Source organism: Tursiops truncatus, chromosome 15, assembly GCF_011762595.2.
Source record: "Tursiops truncatus isolate mTurTru1 chromosome 15, mTurTru1.mat.Y, whole genome shotgun sequence".
NCBI classification, from domain to species: domain Eukaryota; kingdom Metazoa; phylum Chordata; class Mammalia; order Artiodactyla; family Delphinidae; genus Tursiops; species Tursiops truncatus.
This window is the reverse complement of record NC_047048.1, coordinates 84,994,209-85,009,235: the sequence shown is the minus strand read 5'-3', so window position 1 is coordinate 85,009,235 and position 15,027 is coordinate 84,994,209. Positions and strand designations below refer to the sequence as shown.

Genomic DNA, 15,027 nt, shown 5'->3' with positions numbered 1-15,027 from the left:
GACAACTACTCCCTCCTGCCCACCTTGCCTGCCCCTGCTGCCCTGCCCCTCGTGTCCGTGTCCAGGCCCTGGATTCTCCTTGCTGCCCGGCCCACTCCGGCCAGAGGCACGGGCCAGGCGATAATTATGGGGGAACAATCCCATCTCTGTGAGGGTTCAGACCCAACCCGTTTTGCCACTTTCTGTGCGACGGCAGAACCCGTTGGGCGGCTTTGGGCAGTCTCTGCCTCTTTTCTGCTCCTGGCCGGGGGGAATCAAAAACCTGTCAAGCGGGTTTGGCCAAAATTATGTCTTGTTCTCAAGCAAGTTCACAGCGCTGGCTTCTATCTCTCGGGCAGGACATTCTAGATCGGAGCCGAGGTCCACGGAGGTCGATGCGGACGGGGGGCCCTGTGAGTACCTTCAGCAGTCGGGGGCAAGGGAGGGGGTCGCATGAGCTGGGGTCACTGTCGGGGTGCTTGCCGGGCAGGAGGTGGGCCCGGCAGCAGAGCTGGCCTAGGGGACACAGCCACCTGCTCTGGGCACCTGGTCCAGGGGACCGAGTGGGGGCAGGGACCTCAGTGCGCTTCCTGGGCAGAGGGGCTGGGTGAGCCAAGGCAGGGCCTGGCACTGCCCGTGGCCGGGTGAGGGTCTAGGGGCACCAGCAAGGGGCCGGTGGCCTGCCACTTCATCTGGGACCTGCCCCACTGCCTAGACCCTCCCGGGTCAGAAAGGGTGCAGCTGAGGAGTGAGGGGTGGTGCGTGGCGCAGCCAGCCCCAGCTCAGAGCCGGGCACGGTGGGGCACTGGCTGCCCTCAGCCCGCTGTCCCCTGGGGGCCTCGGGTCCGGCTCAGCTGCCCCAGCCAGGCCTCTGGGAGGCAGCCCACGAAGGCACCGCAGCCTTTTTTTTAAAAAAACTATTTATTTATTTACTAACTTGGTCGCACCAGGACTTAGTTGTGGCATGCGAACTCTTAGTTGCAGCACGTGGGATCTAGTTCCCTGACCAGGGATCAAACTTGGGCGCCCTGCATTGGGAGCGCGGAGTCTTAACCACTGGACCGCCAGGGAAGTCCCCCGGCCCATCCTCGAGGAGTCGGGTTGCAGGGCCCGCTGTTACCTGAGCCACCCAGCCTGCCTTGCGCCTCTGTGCATGTGTGCACACGCACGTGCAACCCACGAGTATGTGCGCACACGTGCAGGCAGCTCTCCCCGTGCCTGTGCAGTGTTGTGTGTGCAGCGGGGGAGGTGGCTGAGGGCGGCACCCACGTGCTTGGCGTTTCTCGGGTGTGCACGCGCGTGTTGGGATACTGTTGTGTCTGTATGTGTGGGTGTGGGCGTCACACATGTGTGCACGTGTGTCATGGGTCTACGTGTCTGGCAGTGTCAGAAACCATCCCGGCAGTGGCACCTCTGTGGACTCAACCTGCCATCTGACCTTGCCCATGAGGTCGCCAGGGGGATGCACTGGCCATGTCCCTTGCAAGCTGGTGACTGTGGACAGGTGACATCACTCTGAGCTGCAGGTTCCTCATGTGGAAAGTGGGGACTGCCGGGGCCACCCCCTGGGCCCCATGAGCCCAGTGACACTGCACGTGACACTCCTGCCGGGCGCCGGGACGTGGGGGCTGGCAGGCGGGCCCCTGACCACCTGTGGTCGACGGGCACTGGATGCCCACCACATCGATGAGACCCGACAGCCCGAGGTGGTGGCGCAGACTCCCTCCAGCCTCCAGGAGCTGGGCCGGGACACCCCACCATCTGTTTTGTGGCCCAAGACACTGAGGCACAGCCGGGACAGTGACTTGGCTAAAGTTGCCAGGGAAGGGGCTTCACCCGTCACCACTGAGGCCACACAGAGACACCAGAGCCTCTTCCCTGCGTCGAACCTCAGTGCCTGAATCTGTAGAATGGGACAGTCAGAGCCTTCTCAGAAGGCCGGGCAAGCTCCAATCACACGTGTGGGCCGAGCCAGGGCATACAGCAGGTGCTCCGTAAATGCTCGTGCCAAGAACATTCGAAGGGCTTGGACAGTGCGCCTGGCCGTGCATGGTCCCCTGGTGACAGGCAGGCTGAGTGTCCCTGGGATCATTCCGCTTCTTCAGAGGAGCTCTGGGACGTTGCAGGGCCCCTGCAGTAGACGCCACACAGCGTGTAGGGCCCCGGCCCAGTGCTTGGCTGACTGGACGCTCCGGAAACCTAGGCCCCTGCTATCGTTACTGCTGTGTCGTTGTCCTTGTGTTATGGGAAGGTGGGTGGACAGATGAGTGGCAGAGAAGGAGTATGACTGGGGGCTGGGTGCTTCTGCACCCGAGGGACCTGCTGGAGGAGAGGCCCCAACAGGGGCGGCGGCGGCCAGGCAGTGAGGAGTCTGGGGCCCCGGCGGACCCAGGAGCAAAGCAAGAGCCTCACCGCCGTGGGCCGGGGCCCCAGCGGGCGCCTCGGTGGCCTCCTCTGTGCAGGGGGTCCAGGGGGCACCTCCCCCAGACACGGCGCCAAGATCCAGTGGACCCCGTGAGCGTCTGCTCAGTGAGCGAGAGTGCACCCTCACTGCTGGACGCTGAGACCTCTGCCCTGAACTCGGTCGGGGGGCGCTCTTGTCCTCCTGCAAAGCGCGTTTGCGGCAATGGCCCTTGAACTTGTCCAAGGGAGAAGGGGCTCCTGTAAGCTGCACCTCTGGACTCCTGGGGCCGCCTGTGGGGGAGGTCCTGGTGGGGGCACGGCACGCGGGGGACGCAGGGTCTCCACCCGCAGTTAACTGAGCACCTGCAAGTGCTGAGTACACATCACCCGGACATGTGTCACCTGGACACACGTTACTTGGTGGAGCCTAACAACAACCTGATATGGGGGTGGAATTACCCCCCAGATGAGGAAACTGAGGCTCAGAGAGGTAAAGCACTTGTCCCGGTCATGCAGAGGGTGAAGGCAGGACAGGGGCCTCTGGGCTTGGAGGTCCTCTGCCCTGTGTGAGTGGCAGGTGGGCAGGGTCACTGGCACAGCTGACCCCCGGCCCTTCCCTCCCACCTGCTCCTTCCGGGGCTCCTCCCAGCCTGAGCATCCCGAGTAGGAGGGGCTGGGATCCCCGCAGGACCCTGGGGAGCAGCTCTCAGGCCTCTGCCCCCAGGCCCACCCCCACCCCAGCCAGCAACTCAGGCCACCCTCCCCTGTACGCAGGCCCCCCGGCCCAGAGGCAGCAGCCCGGAGCCCTACCCCACAGGCCTGCCCCCTCATCCTAGCACCACTGCAGCCCCACCCCAGGCCTGGGGGAGAGCCCTCCTGCCTGGAGTTCCCTGAACCCCCAGCGCCCCACCCAGCGTCTCTGCACACCTGGCAAACACAGCGCGGCCACCGGGGAGGGCTGGGCCCCCAAGTCCTGGCAGGAGACCCTGTGCACTTCTACAGTGGGGATTCTTCCTACTCACAGCCACCACATCCACCTCGGGTGGGGGCCCGCCTCCCTCCTCCTCCTGCCGCTTCCTTGGACCCTCCCTGCACCGAGGGTGGGGCTGGGACAGGGGCTGCCCCAGGAGACTGTCTACTTCACAGGCCAAACGCCCTTCTGTCACCTGCCTGCCCAGGGAAGTCACACCACCCCCATGGCACTGTCACCAGGGCCTGGATAGCCCTGGTCCTCCCTGGGAAATGCGGGGCTCCCAGCAAGATGCATCCCTTCCAGCTGTGCCCCCAGCCGCCTGCGCATCCTGCCCAGGACCCTGCCCACCATGCAGGAGGGTGTCTCCCCTGCCCATCAGAGACCCCGAGAGGGGCAGCCGGGGGGGCCCTGGGTGGCTTGTGACGGTTTGGATACAGAGAGGAGCCAGGGTGTGGGGGACAGAGGGGGCCCTGGGCCGTTACCAACAGGGCCTCCACACCACACGGAACGGTGCTGGTCTCTCACTCAGACTTGGTGTCCACAGAGCCTCTCCCAGCCCCAGGGGCACCGCAGGCTCCCTGGGGCGGCTCCTTTACGAGCATTGGCCCAGCCCACCTGCGGCGGCAGGCAGCAGGCTCCGGCTCTGATGCGGAAGAACCGCCTGACAGACGGGTCTGGGTGGAATTTCAGGCGCAGTGGCTCGGCCCCTCCCTGGCCAACCTCCCCCAGCCCGCAGGGAGCCTGAGCCCATGGCGGGAGGGGGGCAGGGGGGGCCCTCCCAGTCTTATCTCCCAGAAGCCCCACCGCAAAATAAAGAAGGGCAGAGCCGGCAGAGCAGGGCACCTGGTCCAAGGCAGCGAGGGCGCATCCTCAGCGCCAGAGTGAATTCAAGCCCCGACCCCCGCTTCCCACTGGGTGGCCAGGGAGCGTGACTTGATCTCTCTGGGCCTCAGTTTCCCCGTCTGGAAAGTGGGCTCCTCGCAACATCATCAGGGTTAGATGGGTTCAGGAAGTGGGGCCGGGGTTATCAGGTAAACCCCGCTCGAGCCCTGGTCTCCCCCAGCCTCTGCAATTCAGCATCTTTTCCCCTAACTTGCCAGGACATCCCTCTGGCTCCAGGCCTCGAGGAGGGGGACCCTCCCAAGCCCCCCTTGATCCCAGAGCCCTCACCCACCCGACACAGAGCTGTCACGTGACGCCCCCACTCCCCTGGCGCCAGGCAGGTCTACAGTGAGTTTGGGGAGCCCCCCCTTCCCGCCGCTCACCCCCCCAGCACACCCCATTTGGCCCTTCCCGCCAGCTCCCGTGGCCAGCACAGGACGCAGGACTGCGCTCTGTCCTCTTGCTGGTCCCAGCCTCGAGGCTTCCCCGGTACTCTGACCTTGACCTGGGGTTCGAGGACCCAGTTGAAAGCCAGGCTCCACTGTCCAGTCTCCCCTCAGGCAGCTCGCCCTGGCCCCTGGCTTCTCGTGGGATCACAGGGCCTGCTCGCCTCAGTTACTGATCCCACCACCCCAGGGTGCCCGCCACCCCAACTTCTGAGAGCCCAGAGCTGTTGTGCCTCTTCTGCACTCCTGGTGAGTGATTCCCACAGCGGGCCCCCCACTCTGCGGTGTGGGAACCGTAATGGTCCTGCCACCGCAGGACACTCGCCAGCAGGCATTTGAGGGTCTCCAGTTTGGAGACTTGCTGCAAACACTCCAGTCTCTGGGGCAAACTTTGAAATGCAAGCGAGACCACGCCCCTCCTTCAGTGTGCCCTGGGGGGAATCAGGCATGGCCTCCCGCAGGGAGCTTTGAGCAGAGGTCCCCAGGGCTTGCGCAGAGTGCCTCCTGGGGAGAGGCATGGAAGCTGGGGTGGCCAATGCAGAGCCGGCAGTGCACCAGCGGTGGGGTGGTGGCTTGGGCCAGGCGGGCGCCATGAAAGAAAGAAAGGTGAGGTTCTGGGGCAGGTTCCGGGAGTACAGAAGGCAAACCGAGAACCGCTGCCGACAGATCAGGGTAGGGAGCCGGCAGGTGAGTCGGGAGTGCCAGGACCCCGGACGCTCATTTTCAGGGTCAGCTGACCGCCAGGGCTCCTCAGGCTAAGTGCAAGGAGGGAACAGAGGGGCCGCTGATGGCGGGGGTCTTTACTGGTGGCATCTGCGTTGATCGGGCTCTGTGAGCTGTGCGTCTGACTCCCAGCTCTGTGACAGATGGTGACACAGAGCTGGACAGTGGCGGCCAATGGTGGCCTCGGTACCCACCACCAGAGGTCTGCCACAGGGACGGAGGGGCTCTCGCCTGGTGGAGGGTGGCGCCTGGCACCATGGTGAAGAAGCTGTCGCTGGGCTGAGCCCCGGCCTCACACCCAGCCCCGAGGAGCTGGACCCCATGGGACCCCGCAGGATACTCACCAGTGCCCACTGGACAGGCACCGTGGCCACTGCCCGAAGGAAGAGAGCGCGGCTCAGAGGGGCCAGGGCTCACGGTGGTCACACCGTCCAGCTCCCAGCTTAGGCTAGGCTCGCAACCCCACACTCTTAATTTTTAGCAAACACTTCATGGAGGTGAAACACAGGCAGGAAAAAGGGCCCAGGCCACAAGGGGCGGCTGGGTAGAGTTCCACCTGTGCACAGTCACCAGCTCCTGCCGGGGAAACAACCAGCCGGCCCCCAAAGCCCCCGCCATAGCCCCACGGGGCCGTCCATGCCACTGCGGGCACCTGGACCCCACCGAGTGGGCTCTCCCAGCAGATGAACGCGCCCTGGCTGGCCGATCCGCTGGATGGCCCCACGGGGCCGTCCATGCCACTGCGGGCACCTGGACCCCACCGAGGGGGCTCTCCCAGCGGATGAACGCGCCCTGGCTGGCCGATCCGCTGGCTGCGGGCAGGCATGGGCATCTCCGGTCTGGGGCCTCGTCAACACGCGTCGCAGGCACCGTCGCGGCCCCAGCACCAAGCGGGAACTGGCGTCTTCAGGCATCTGCTTTGCTGTGAGGACTGATTAGGGAGTTGAGATTAAGTGAGAATGTCCCATCCCTCTATGTTCCCCTCAGGTATGGACATGGCTCAGTGGGTGGTCACAAGACAGGACTCCCACACCCCCTGGGACCGGCACCCACCTCCTCTCCAGGCTACTGCTGGACCCTACATCCCACAGGCCCTTCCTGAGCTAATGTGACCGTCTCCGCACTTTCTGCTCCATAGGCTGGAAATGGAGGGGCAGTAGAGCCCAAGGGGCCACCCCTACACCTGGAGCACAGAAGGGCCTGGGCCAGGGCCAGGGCCACGGGAAGCCATGGAGAGCTTCATGGAGTCGCTAAACCGGCTGAAGGACGTCCATGAGAATGAGATCACGGGTGAGCGTCTCGGGATGGACAAACCCTCACCCGGACAGCAGTCTAAGGGCCAAAGCCAGGCCGGGGGGCTCCCACACATCGCCTCCAAATCTCGCCAAACCTAGGGACCTTGCCTTCCAGGCCCAGAAGGGGAGTCCTGACCCAGAGCCCGAGCTGCAAGCGGTCAGGAGCCCAGCCTCAGACCAGCCCCTCCGATCACAGCCCTGGAGGAGTGGTCCCTGAATGGTCAGCTAGCATCAGAGCAAAAATTAAAAGCCAGCCTGGTCACAGACCCCGAGAAGCTCTGGCCAAGACCGGCCCCTTTCCCAAGGTGGGGACCTCAGTGTCCCCCAAAAGCGAGGTCACCTACTTCCCTACTAGCAATGGGATCTCAAGGCTCCAGAGGCCTGTCTAGAGCTCTCCAGGGCGCTGAGCTGAAATCCCTCTGCTCCCCTCCAGGACACCCAGGCTGAGGTCTGCCCAGTCCGATTTTCCCGCCGGCAACAGGGCTGCAGCCACACCACTCCCTTCACTCCAGTGCCCGGGCCACACCCTCCCAAGACCTTTGTGAGAGCGCTCACACCCTGAAGTCCGAAAGGGCCTGGGTCACCTCCCCCAGAGGCCCAGAGGGGCAGGGGCTGCTTGGGCTAGCCTAGGGCCCAAGCCAGACCACGATGAGGTGGGGGAGAGGGGGTCTGCTGGGGGCTCCCCCAAGGGCCCATTTTATTTCAACGCTGGCAGCACCGAAAAAACACTCCTCTTGGGACTTGGCCAGGTAGCTGGTCACCCCCAGCATCAGGGTCCCTCCCCATCTCCAGACAGACACCAGAGCCAGAGACCCCAGGGAGGGGAGAGGCTGGGCCCGCACCGGGTCCCAGGCAGCCAGGAGAGGGGGCGGAAGCTGTCAGCAGGTGCAGACTGGGAGCCCGCCCAGGGGGCGACCTCAGGGAGTCAGTGAGGGAACCCAGGTGGCAGGTGTCTGGAGGAGGCCCTGCCAGACAGCCGGGGACAGGAAACGCCCCAGCTCTGCTGCAGGGGTGGCAGCACGGCTGGGCCTGACCCTCTGCTCCTTTCCTCGCTCCTCCAGGCCTGCAGAACAAGCTTCTGGAACTGAACTCAGAGAGGTGCCGGTGAGTGAGGACAGGCCCTGGGCCAGCAGATGGGAAGGGCAGCGGCTCCCCAGCCGCTCACGCGCACGCCCGCAGCCCCAGGGCTCTGGAACTGCCACCAGCTGTGATGCAGAAGCAGACACTGAGGCTCGGCTTGGGGGGTGGGGGAGTCTCTGGTCCAAGGTCCAAGCCCCTCCCCCAGTGAACAGGGACCCTCCAGGGGGCTGGGCAAGCCGCGTCCATGCAGGGCGCCTCCGGGACCAATCATTATCAGCAGGAGGACCCGTCGTGAGTCTGGGAGACCCGGGGGCCGGCTCCCCAGGTCCCCATTGCACAGATGAGGCTGCAGGTGGCACATGGATGAGACAGGGTCCCCAGGGAGGCCGCGAACACTCTCGCTTGGGCGTGCTGGCATTGCCCTTGCAAGGCCCCACTTCTCAAGGCAGTCCCAGGCCAGGGAGAGGCTGGCGGGGCAGCGCCGGCCCGGCAGAGCAACATGCGCACCGCGGCCCTTCCCCCCGCCCCCCACCGCAGGGACGCCCAGAGGGCGGAGGAGCTCTGTGCCAAGAACCGTCAGCTCAGGGAGCAGCAGAGGGCGCTGAAGGAGAACCTGCGGGCGCTGGAGAACAGGTGGGGGCACCTAACACCACGCTCACGATGGGGGCAGGGCGCACAGGGAAGCCGAGGAGGGTTCTGCGGAGAACGAGTTTGGGAAGCTCCGGCATAAATTAACCACCGCAGGAAGTCTCAGAGCCTTAAGTAAATTGCATTTTCAAGGTTCCTTCCCAAACTCAACGGCACATGGAGCGCTTAGCCCCCGGGGTAGGGGTGAGGCGGGGCTTCCACGGAACACACTTTGGGAAAGGCAGGGCTCGTCCAGGGAGGGGGGCAGTGCGGGTCCCAGGCTCCCTGCTCAGAGCGGCTTCTCGCCTCCTCGCCCCCGCAGGCTGCGGGCCGGCCTGTGCGACCGCTGCATGGTCACCCAGGAGCTGGCCAGGAAGAAGCAGCAGGAGTTCGAGAGCTCCCTGCTCCAGAGCCTGCAGCATGTCTTCCTACTCAGTGAGCCCAGCCCCGGCGTCCCTCCCGTGGGGGCCGGCGATCCCCCAGGGCCCGCCCAGACCAACGAGGGGTCTCGGGGAAAGGGGAAGAGGCGATCTGGGCCACGCCATCTGGCCCACACCCCAACTCACAGACAAATGGTGCAAAGCCCCCTGCTGGCGCCCACATGCCCCCCACTGGTCAGTTACCCAGGCAGGGGGCGTCCCTGCCCTCTCGGGGCCTCAGCTCCCACCTTCCATGATGAGGAGTGTCCTGCTGAGCCATGAGGTCTCATAGGGTCTGCCGATGAGGACACGCCCCTTTCTCTCGGCGCGACGGTGGGGTGGGGGGTGTCCCTGGGGGCTGGGGCCAGGACAGGAGGGGCTCCTGGGGGCTGTGAGGGCCCCACCCCGCCCTGCTTCCCCTCCCCCAGTCCCTCCTAATCAGCGCCTTCTGCAGCGACCGAGCTGACCCGGCTGCAGGAGGAAAACGATGCCTTGAAGGAGGAGGTGAAGCAGCTGCGGGGCCCAGGGTGAGTGGGGGGAGGCACCAGGGCCCAGCAACCCTCACCCCACACACCTCAGCCACAGCAGGCGCCCAGCACGTCCACGGGCCCCAGGCACGCGGCGCCGAGGGGAGGGGCTCCCCAGAGCAGATGCGACCTCCCCTGTTCTGCAAGCACAGGTCCTAGAGCGGAGCTGGGCCCCAGCGCCCACGGCAGCTCTGATGCCTGGGCTCCACGGGGACATCGGTGCGAGCCGACGATGGTGGTCTTTCCTGGTCACCTGGGTCCCCAGGAGGGCGTCCTCGCCTTTCTGATCGCCTCTGGGACACTGCCCTCCCTTACCCACCCTGTTCTTGCCTCCCCTCTCGAGACAGGGCCAAGCCCCAGTTCAGGGAGGGTGCCCCAGGACCCCTGTCACCCCTGCTGTTCCCCTCCCTGGGCACCCGGAAGGCCGTCACTGAGAAGCCACTGGAAGGCCATGAGGAGGTGGAGGACGGCCACGCAGGTGCGGGTCCACGGGGAGGAGGGGCTGCTGGGGGGCAGGGGAGGCCAGGAGACTGGAGCCCCAGGACCGGGGAGCCCTCTGCGCTGAGCTGGCCCCTCTGAGCACCTCCCAACCATCCCACCCTCTGCTTCTCCTCCCACAGAAAGGCCGGTGGGGTACGGGACGTCTCCAGTAGCCAAAATCTCCCCGGGTGCCAACCTGCCTGAGCCCCGGGCCCCGGACATGGTGAGGGAGAGGGACTCAGAGCCCACTCCTTCCTCTCCCCGGGCAGCCCGAGGCAGGAGGCTGGCAGCCGCCTGCCGCCAGCCCTGCTATGTGCCACGCACATGGCCCGTGCCAAGCAGGGACCCCTGAGCTCCTTGTGACATGGGTGGAGGCGAGGCTCAGAGCGGGTGGGTGACCTGCCCAAGGTCGCACAGAGAAAAGGGCAGAGGGCAGCAGCCAACCGCCCCCAGGCTGACCCATCTACCCCGTGCAGAGCCCCCAGCACATCTCCAACCAGCTACACGGGACCATCGCCGTGGTGCGGCCAGGGTCCTGGGCCTGCTCCGCCAACCGGGGCTCCGTCAACGGGACGTCCCCACTGCCGCCCCCCAGGAGCAGCCCTCCAAGCCTGTCTGGAGAGCACGGCCTCCCTCTGGACAGGTGAGGCCCAGCCCACCACCGCCCCCGGGAGCAGCCTCAGTCGGGTACCCAGTCTCCTACTCTGGTCCCACCTTTGGGGAAGGGGCCAGAAGCCCAGGGGAGTCCCTCCCATTATCCCTCCAGGAGCCCCACCCTTCCCTGGCTTGGCCTTCCCAGCTACCCTGCCCGTAGCACAGTTCCCACGTGGCCATCTCCTGAATGGCCAGGGCGGGACAGGGGGACATGGGGGTTGGAGATGGGGACCGAGAGCCCCCGCAGAAGAGCCCACGCAAAGGCTCTCACCATGGTCTGAGACCACTCTCAGCGTCTGAGAGGAGACTGGGGGCAGGGCTGCAGTGGGCCCACGGGTGGGCTGGGTGCTCCAGGGGACCGGGCAGGCAGCCGACGCCCAGAAGAGGGAGAGGCCTTGGTGGCCAGGTCCCTCCTTAGAGCCCCCAGGCCCCAGGTCAACTCTGCCCAGGGGGCCCGGGCGTTCCCCTCCCAGCTACCCACCGTGTGACCTGGGCACTCGCCTCGCCTCCCCGGGCCCCCGGTCCTCCCTGTGAAACGGGGGTGACCGTGGGCCGTGGTCAGCAGGCTCCTCCTCGCCCACAGCTTCCTGCAGGCCTCTCTGCCCTCTGCCAAGCCCTGCGAGTCCCCGAAGAGCTCCCTCCAGGCTGACCGCCTCTGCCACCTGAACCGCCACCTGGCCCTGCCCCGTGGGAGCCCTCACAGCGGCCCCCAGCCCCCGGGCCTCAAGGCTGGGGAGGCGGAGGCCTGGGAGGAGCCCGTGGGTCTGCTGGGCCTGCCAGGCGCCCTGGCGGGCGTGCGGGACCCGCGGCTGGAGGGAGCGCTGCACCTGCTCCTGGCCCAGCAGCTGTGGGCGCGGGGGCGGGCGGGCGGTGCCGGGCTGAGGGGCCCACCGGTGCCGGGCAAGGCGCCACCCTCCCCGCCAGCCGGCCCCCACTCCGAGGGTCCCGGGGGCGGGGCGGCCTGGGCAGCCCTGCCCAGAGGGCAGCACCCACGGCCCGCAGGCCCAGGCAGTCCCCGGGCAAAGGAGGCCTCGGCCACACAGGACTACGTCCCAGACAAGCCCCTGGACCTCTCGGAGTGGGGCCGGGGCCGGGACGGCGCCCCCAAGCCTGCCAGCCCGCCAGGATCACTCAGCCCCCCAGGTGCCCACACGCCCAGCCCCAAGCCACCCCAGGGAGTGGAGCCCTCTGCACAGTCTGGGGTCCGGGGGCTCGGCGACTGCACCAAGGGGGCCGAAGAGGCAGAGGCGGAAGAGCCTCCACCTTCCACGGTAAAGGGACCAAGCCCTGTTCCTGGCCTCCACGCGCCCCACCCAGAGCACCCAGCAGCCCCGGGCTGCTCTCCTCCCTCTGTTCCACCAGCCGGTTCCCAGGGGGAGAGCCTGGCCGCCTGAGTCACACCACACGGGAGACGGCTGACCCTCCAGCCCCAGCCAGGGTCCCGCAGGCTGCGCCCAGAGCCGGGCGAGGGCAGGGAAGTTGCCTCATGTGAACTCAAGTCACTTACTTGCTTCCCCCCAGGAACCCTCACATTCTCTCCCAGGCCCCAGCCTGCCCTCTCCAAGTGGGCCAGGACATGAGGACAGAGGGAGGCCAAAACTGCCCCCCTGCCCGCAAAGGCCTGATGGAGACAGCCACCCGGGTGAGGGTGAGTACTGGCGTCACGAGAACACCGCAAGTGGTACCACAGGGGGCGGGAGGTGCGGTGGTCAGCATCAGCTGGCGGCCCCTATCCCAGGACCTGGCTCAGCGCCCTGGGCCTGGCCAACCAAACCCTGGGGCTCGGACTTGCTTCCCCCCACCTACGGACCCAGAAAGCAGCTGGGGGCTCAGGGAGGGCATGTTTCTGACCACAGGCAATGAAGGGAGAGCATCTTAACAATTAGGGCTTCCGGGCAGGTAGGGAGTTCACCGTCACCCAGCAACCAAGCCAGGGGACACTCCAGCTGGTGGGGTCATTGTACGGGTGCTGGAGACACTGGGCCTGGATTCAACCCCAAGGCAGGTTCCTCGGTCCCTCTGTGCCTCAGTTTCCTCATCTGAAGAGTTGTTGCCACTGGTCCTAGTACGGCAGGTTAAAGGCCTGTGCTTCCGCTAGACTCCCAGGCCACCAGCCTGGCCTGACCCACACCCTGCGTCCTGCAGAGCTCAGCAAAGCCCAAGGACAGCAGCTGGAGTCGGATGAGCTAGACAAGCCAGACACCTCGGACAGCGAGGTGGGTGCCCGGCCACACAGCAGGGTGGGATGGGGGCACCAGGGCTGCCCCAGGCTTCAGGGAGGGTCCTCAGCATGACCACACCCCCACCCCATCAGGTGGGCCTGAGCACCGAGGCGGGGGCCACGCAGAGCTTGCCAGCCGAGGGACCCAGGGGTTTCTGCGCCACGGAGCATGGGCGGGGCCCACAGAAGAGGAAGCGGGCCTCAGACCAGTGGAGCAAAGGTGGGCGGCCAGGGCTGGGCGGGGCGGCCACAGCACTGATGCCCCCACCCCACCTTTCTGGCTACTTGGAGCCCAGCAGCCAGCCCTGGAGCCTCTCCCGGAGCAGCCCTGTGATAGAGACCCGGGTCAGCCCTGCGTGAACCCTGACTGCACTTCTCGCGGGCTGGCCCTTTCACCCCCGGCCTGCTTCCCTCTGGAAAGGGGGCGATACTAGGGCTAGCGTGAGATTCCAGGGACACAGCTGAGGATGGTCGTATCATCTTCGTTGTCACAGGGGAGAAGGGGCGTCCTGGGCCATGAGCAGCCCCCAGGCCTGGTGCTCCTGAACCCCTCCCCCTCTCCCAGTCCCACCAGGATGGGGTGGGCACTCCTGGACCCTCTTGTGCACCTTCCAAAAGGAGCAGCAGCAGAGGGTGCTGCTCCAGGGTGTGGGTGTGTTTGTTCCCTCTCGGGGTTCGGGGTTGCTCACGTGCTCGCCAAGGGTGGTACCTGTGGGCTTCCCCCACCCCCCGCTCCAGCCTCGGGTATCAGGACATCCTCCCACTTCCTGCTCCGGCCACAGTGGCAGCTCAGGCCAGGCCTCCGGGCGCCCACGAGAGCCTGAGAACGCCTGAGCTAGCTGATACTGCATGCTGCCTGGTGTTTGTCCAAGCAGGCCTGCGTCGCAGGCTGGGCTGTGGCCGCCACAATGCGCCATTGTTGCCGGGAAGGTGACTGCAGCCTGTGTTTGCCGGGTGAGCGGTGGAGGAGGCCAGCACGCCTGTGTGATCTCGTGGCACATCCCACTGGGCATTTTTGGAAGCTGTCCTGGTGGGCGCGGTCCAAAGGGGAGCACCGTGTCCGCCCCCACCCTCCACACTGAGTCAAGCCCACTCCCACCCTCACCCGCCCACCCGGGCCAGGGCAGGGCCTCCCCAGCAGGCACTCACAGGGCTGATCAGTGAGAACAGGACCCTTGCCCAGCTTGTGCCACATGGCTCAGCGCCAGGGCAGCGCCCTTGTATCTTGTGCGCATGGAGCAGCTCAAGACAGCGTCCAGTCGTTACTGCCTTTGGGCCTCATGACCCAGCCCAGTGATGAATCATCACTGTTTCACAGATGGGGAAACTGAGGCTCAGAGATGGGGTAACTTGCCCAGGGTTACGGAGCTGGTACATGGGGTCAGGATTCCAACCTGATCTGTCTGACCTAGAACCTAGAGTTGGTTCTGCATCAGAGACGGGCCTGAAGCCCAGTACCTTGGCAGGTCCCACCTGGAAGGGTCTCAAGGACCAGATGCCCGTTCCCTGTGGCCGCAGAGGCAGGCCCATGGAAGCACCTAGCCCATGTCTTGGGGATTCTGAGAGAATTGCCCCGTGAGCTCGGCTTATCCAGAATGTCCCAGACCCTCTGCAAGGCGGCAAGGGAGGCATTGGGGCCAGGCTGACTCTAGGATCACACCTGGGGAGAGGGTCTGTGCTTCCACCAACTTCCCAAGGCTCACCCTCCAGTCGGGCCCCTGCCCTGGTGTCCGTTGCTGTTGCAAACAAGTGTGGGCTCTTGAGTTCCCAGAAACTGCCCACGAGGCCCTGGGTGAGAGCCCAGTGTTGCTGCAAAAGAGGACACACAAGGCCACTACTGCGCCTCCTGGTCTAACCTCGGTCCACTTCCCACAGCCTCGAAGAAGCCATCCTGAGGAATAAGGAACCTAGGGGAGCCAGGAGCCCGAGGGACCCCAAGGACGGCAGCCCCTCACCCAGCACCAGCAGCTGGGAAGAGAGCCAGGGGCACCCCAGCCTGCCCAGCCGTGCTCCCCACCCGACTGCCAGAGGCCAGGACAGCCCACGCCGCCAGCCAGCAGACGGCCCCAGCAGCAGCGTAGCGGACTGGGTCCTGGCCCACATCCAAAGGGGTTGGGAAGGCCAAGAAGGCTGGTCTTCTGAACCCCTCCATCTCAGAAATGGTCTTGCACGCCACCCTCAGCCCAGCATCTGCTCCCTTGCAGGGAGTAGGGGCCTGGGAGGCCAGGGCGGCTCAAGCTCCAGCCCCGCCCCGCCCCCACCCCTGCTGTGCACAGGCAGCCCTTCCTGGACAGTGCCCCCTCCTCCCACCAACTCCA

General features: G+C 65.9%; 1 protein-coding gene across 13 annotated transcripts; it reads left to right on the top strand.

Moving 5' to 3' along the window:
* The first annotated feature begins 259 nt into the window (after window positions 1-259).
* RBBP8NL (RBBP8 N-terminal like) lies at window positions 260-14,783 on the top strand. Of its 13 annotated transcripts, none has more exons than XM_033841194.2 (14): window positions 260-392; window positions 6,545-6,696; window positions 7,763-7,805; window positions 8,319-8,414; window positions 8,731-8,843; window positions 9,282-9,354; window positions 9,702-9,832; window positions 9,975-10,057; window positions 10,311-10,477; window positions 11,054-11,759; window positions 12,010-12,136; window positions 12,634-12,704; window positions 12,803-12,929; window positions 14,585-14,783. In XM_033841194.2, exons 2-14 carry the CDS (start codon window positions 6,636-6,638, stop codon window positions 14,602-14,604), a joined length of 1,818 nt encoding a protein of 605 aa, XP_033697085.1. In that variant the 5' UTR covers window positions 260-392; window positions 6,545-6,635; the 3' UTR covers window positions 14,605-14,783. The 13 variants fall into 13 exon arrangements, 11 of the variants coding, with proteins under 11 accessions (XP_033697085.1, XP_033697093.1, XP_033697090.1 ...); XM_033841195.2 differs by having other exon boundaries at window positions 261-392; window positions 11,072-11,759; XR_004522300.2 differs by lacking the exon at window positions 12,803-12,929 and having other exon boundaries at window positions 12,587-12,704.
* The last annotated feature ends 244 nt before the right edge of the window (window positions 14,784-15,027 follow it).

Coding starts and splice junctions, on each gene's coding strand:
- RBBP8NL (XM_033841194.2), top strand. CDS start 6,636: ATGGAGAGCTTCATGGAGTCGCTAAACCGGCTGAAGGACGTCCATGAG. Junction 8,415..8,730: donor CTGCGGGCGCTGGAGAACAG/GTGGGGGCACCT, acceptor TCGCCCCCGCAG/GCTGCGGGCCGGCCTGTGCG. Junction 9,355..9,701: donor AAGCAGCTGCGGGGCCCAGG/GTGAGTGGGGGG, acceptor CTCTCGAGACAG/GGCCAAGCCCCAGTTCAGGG.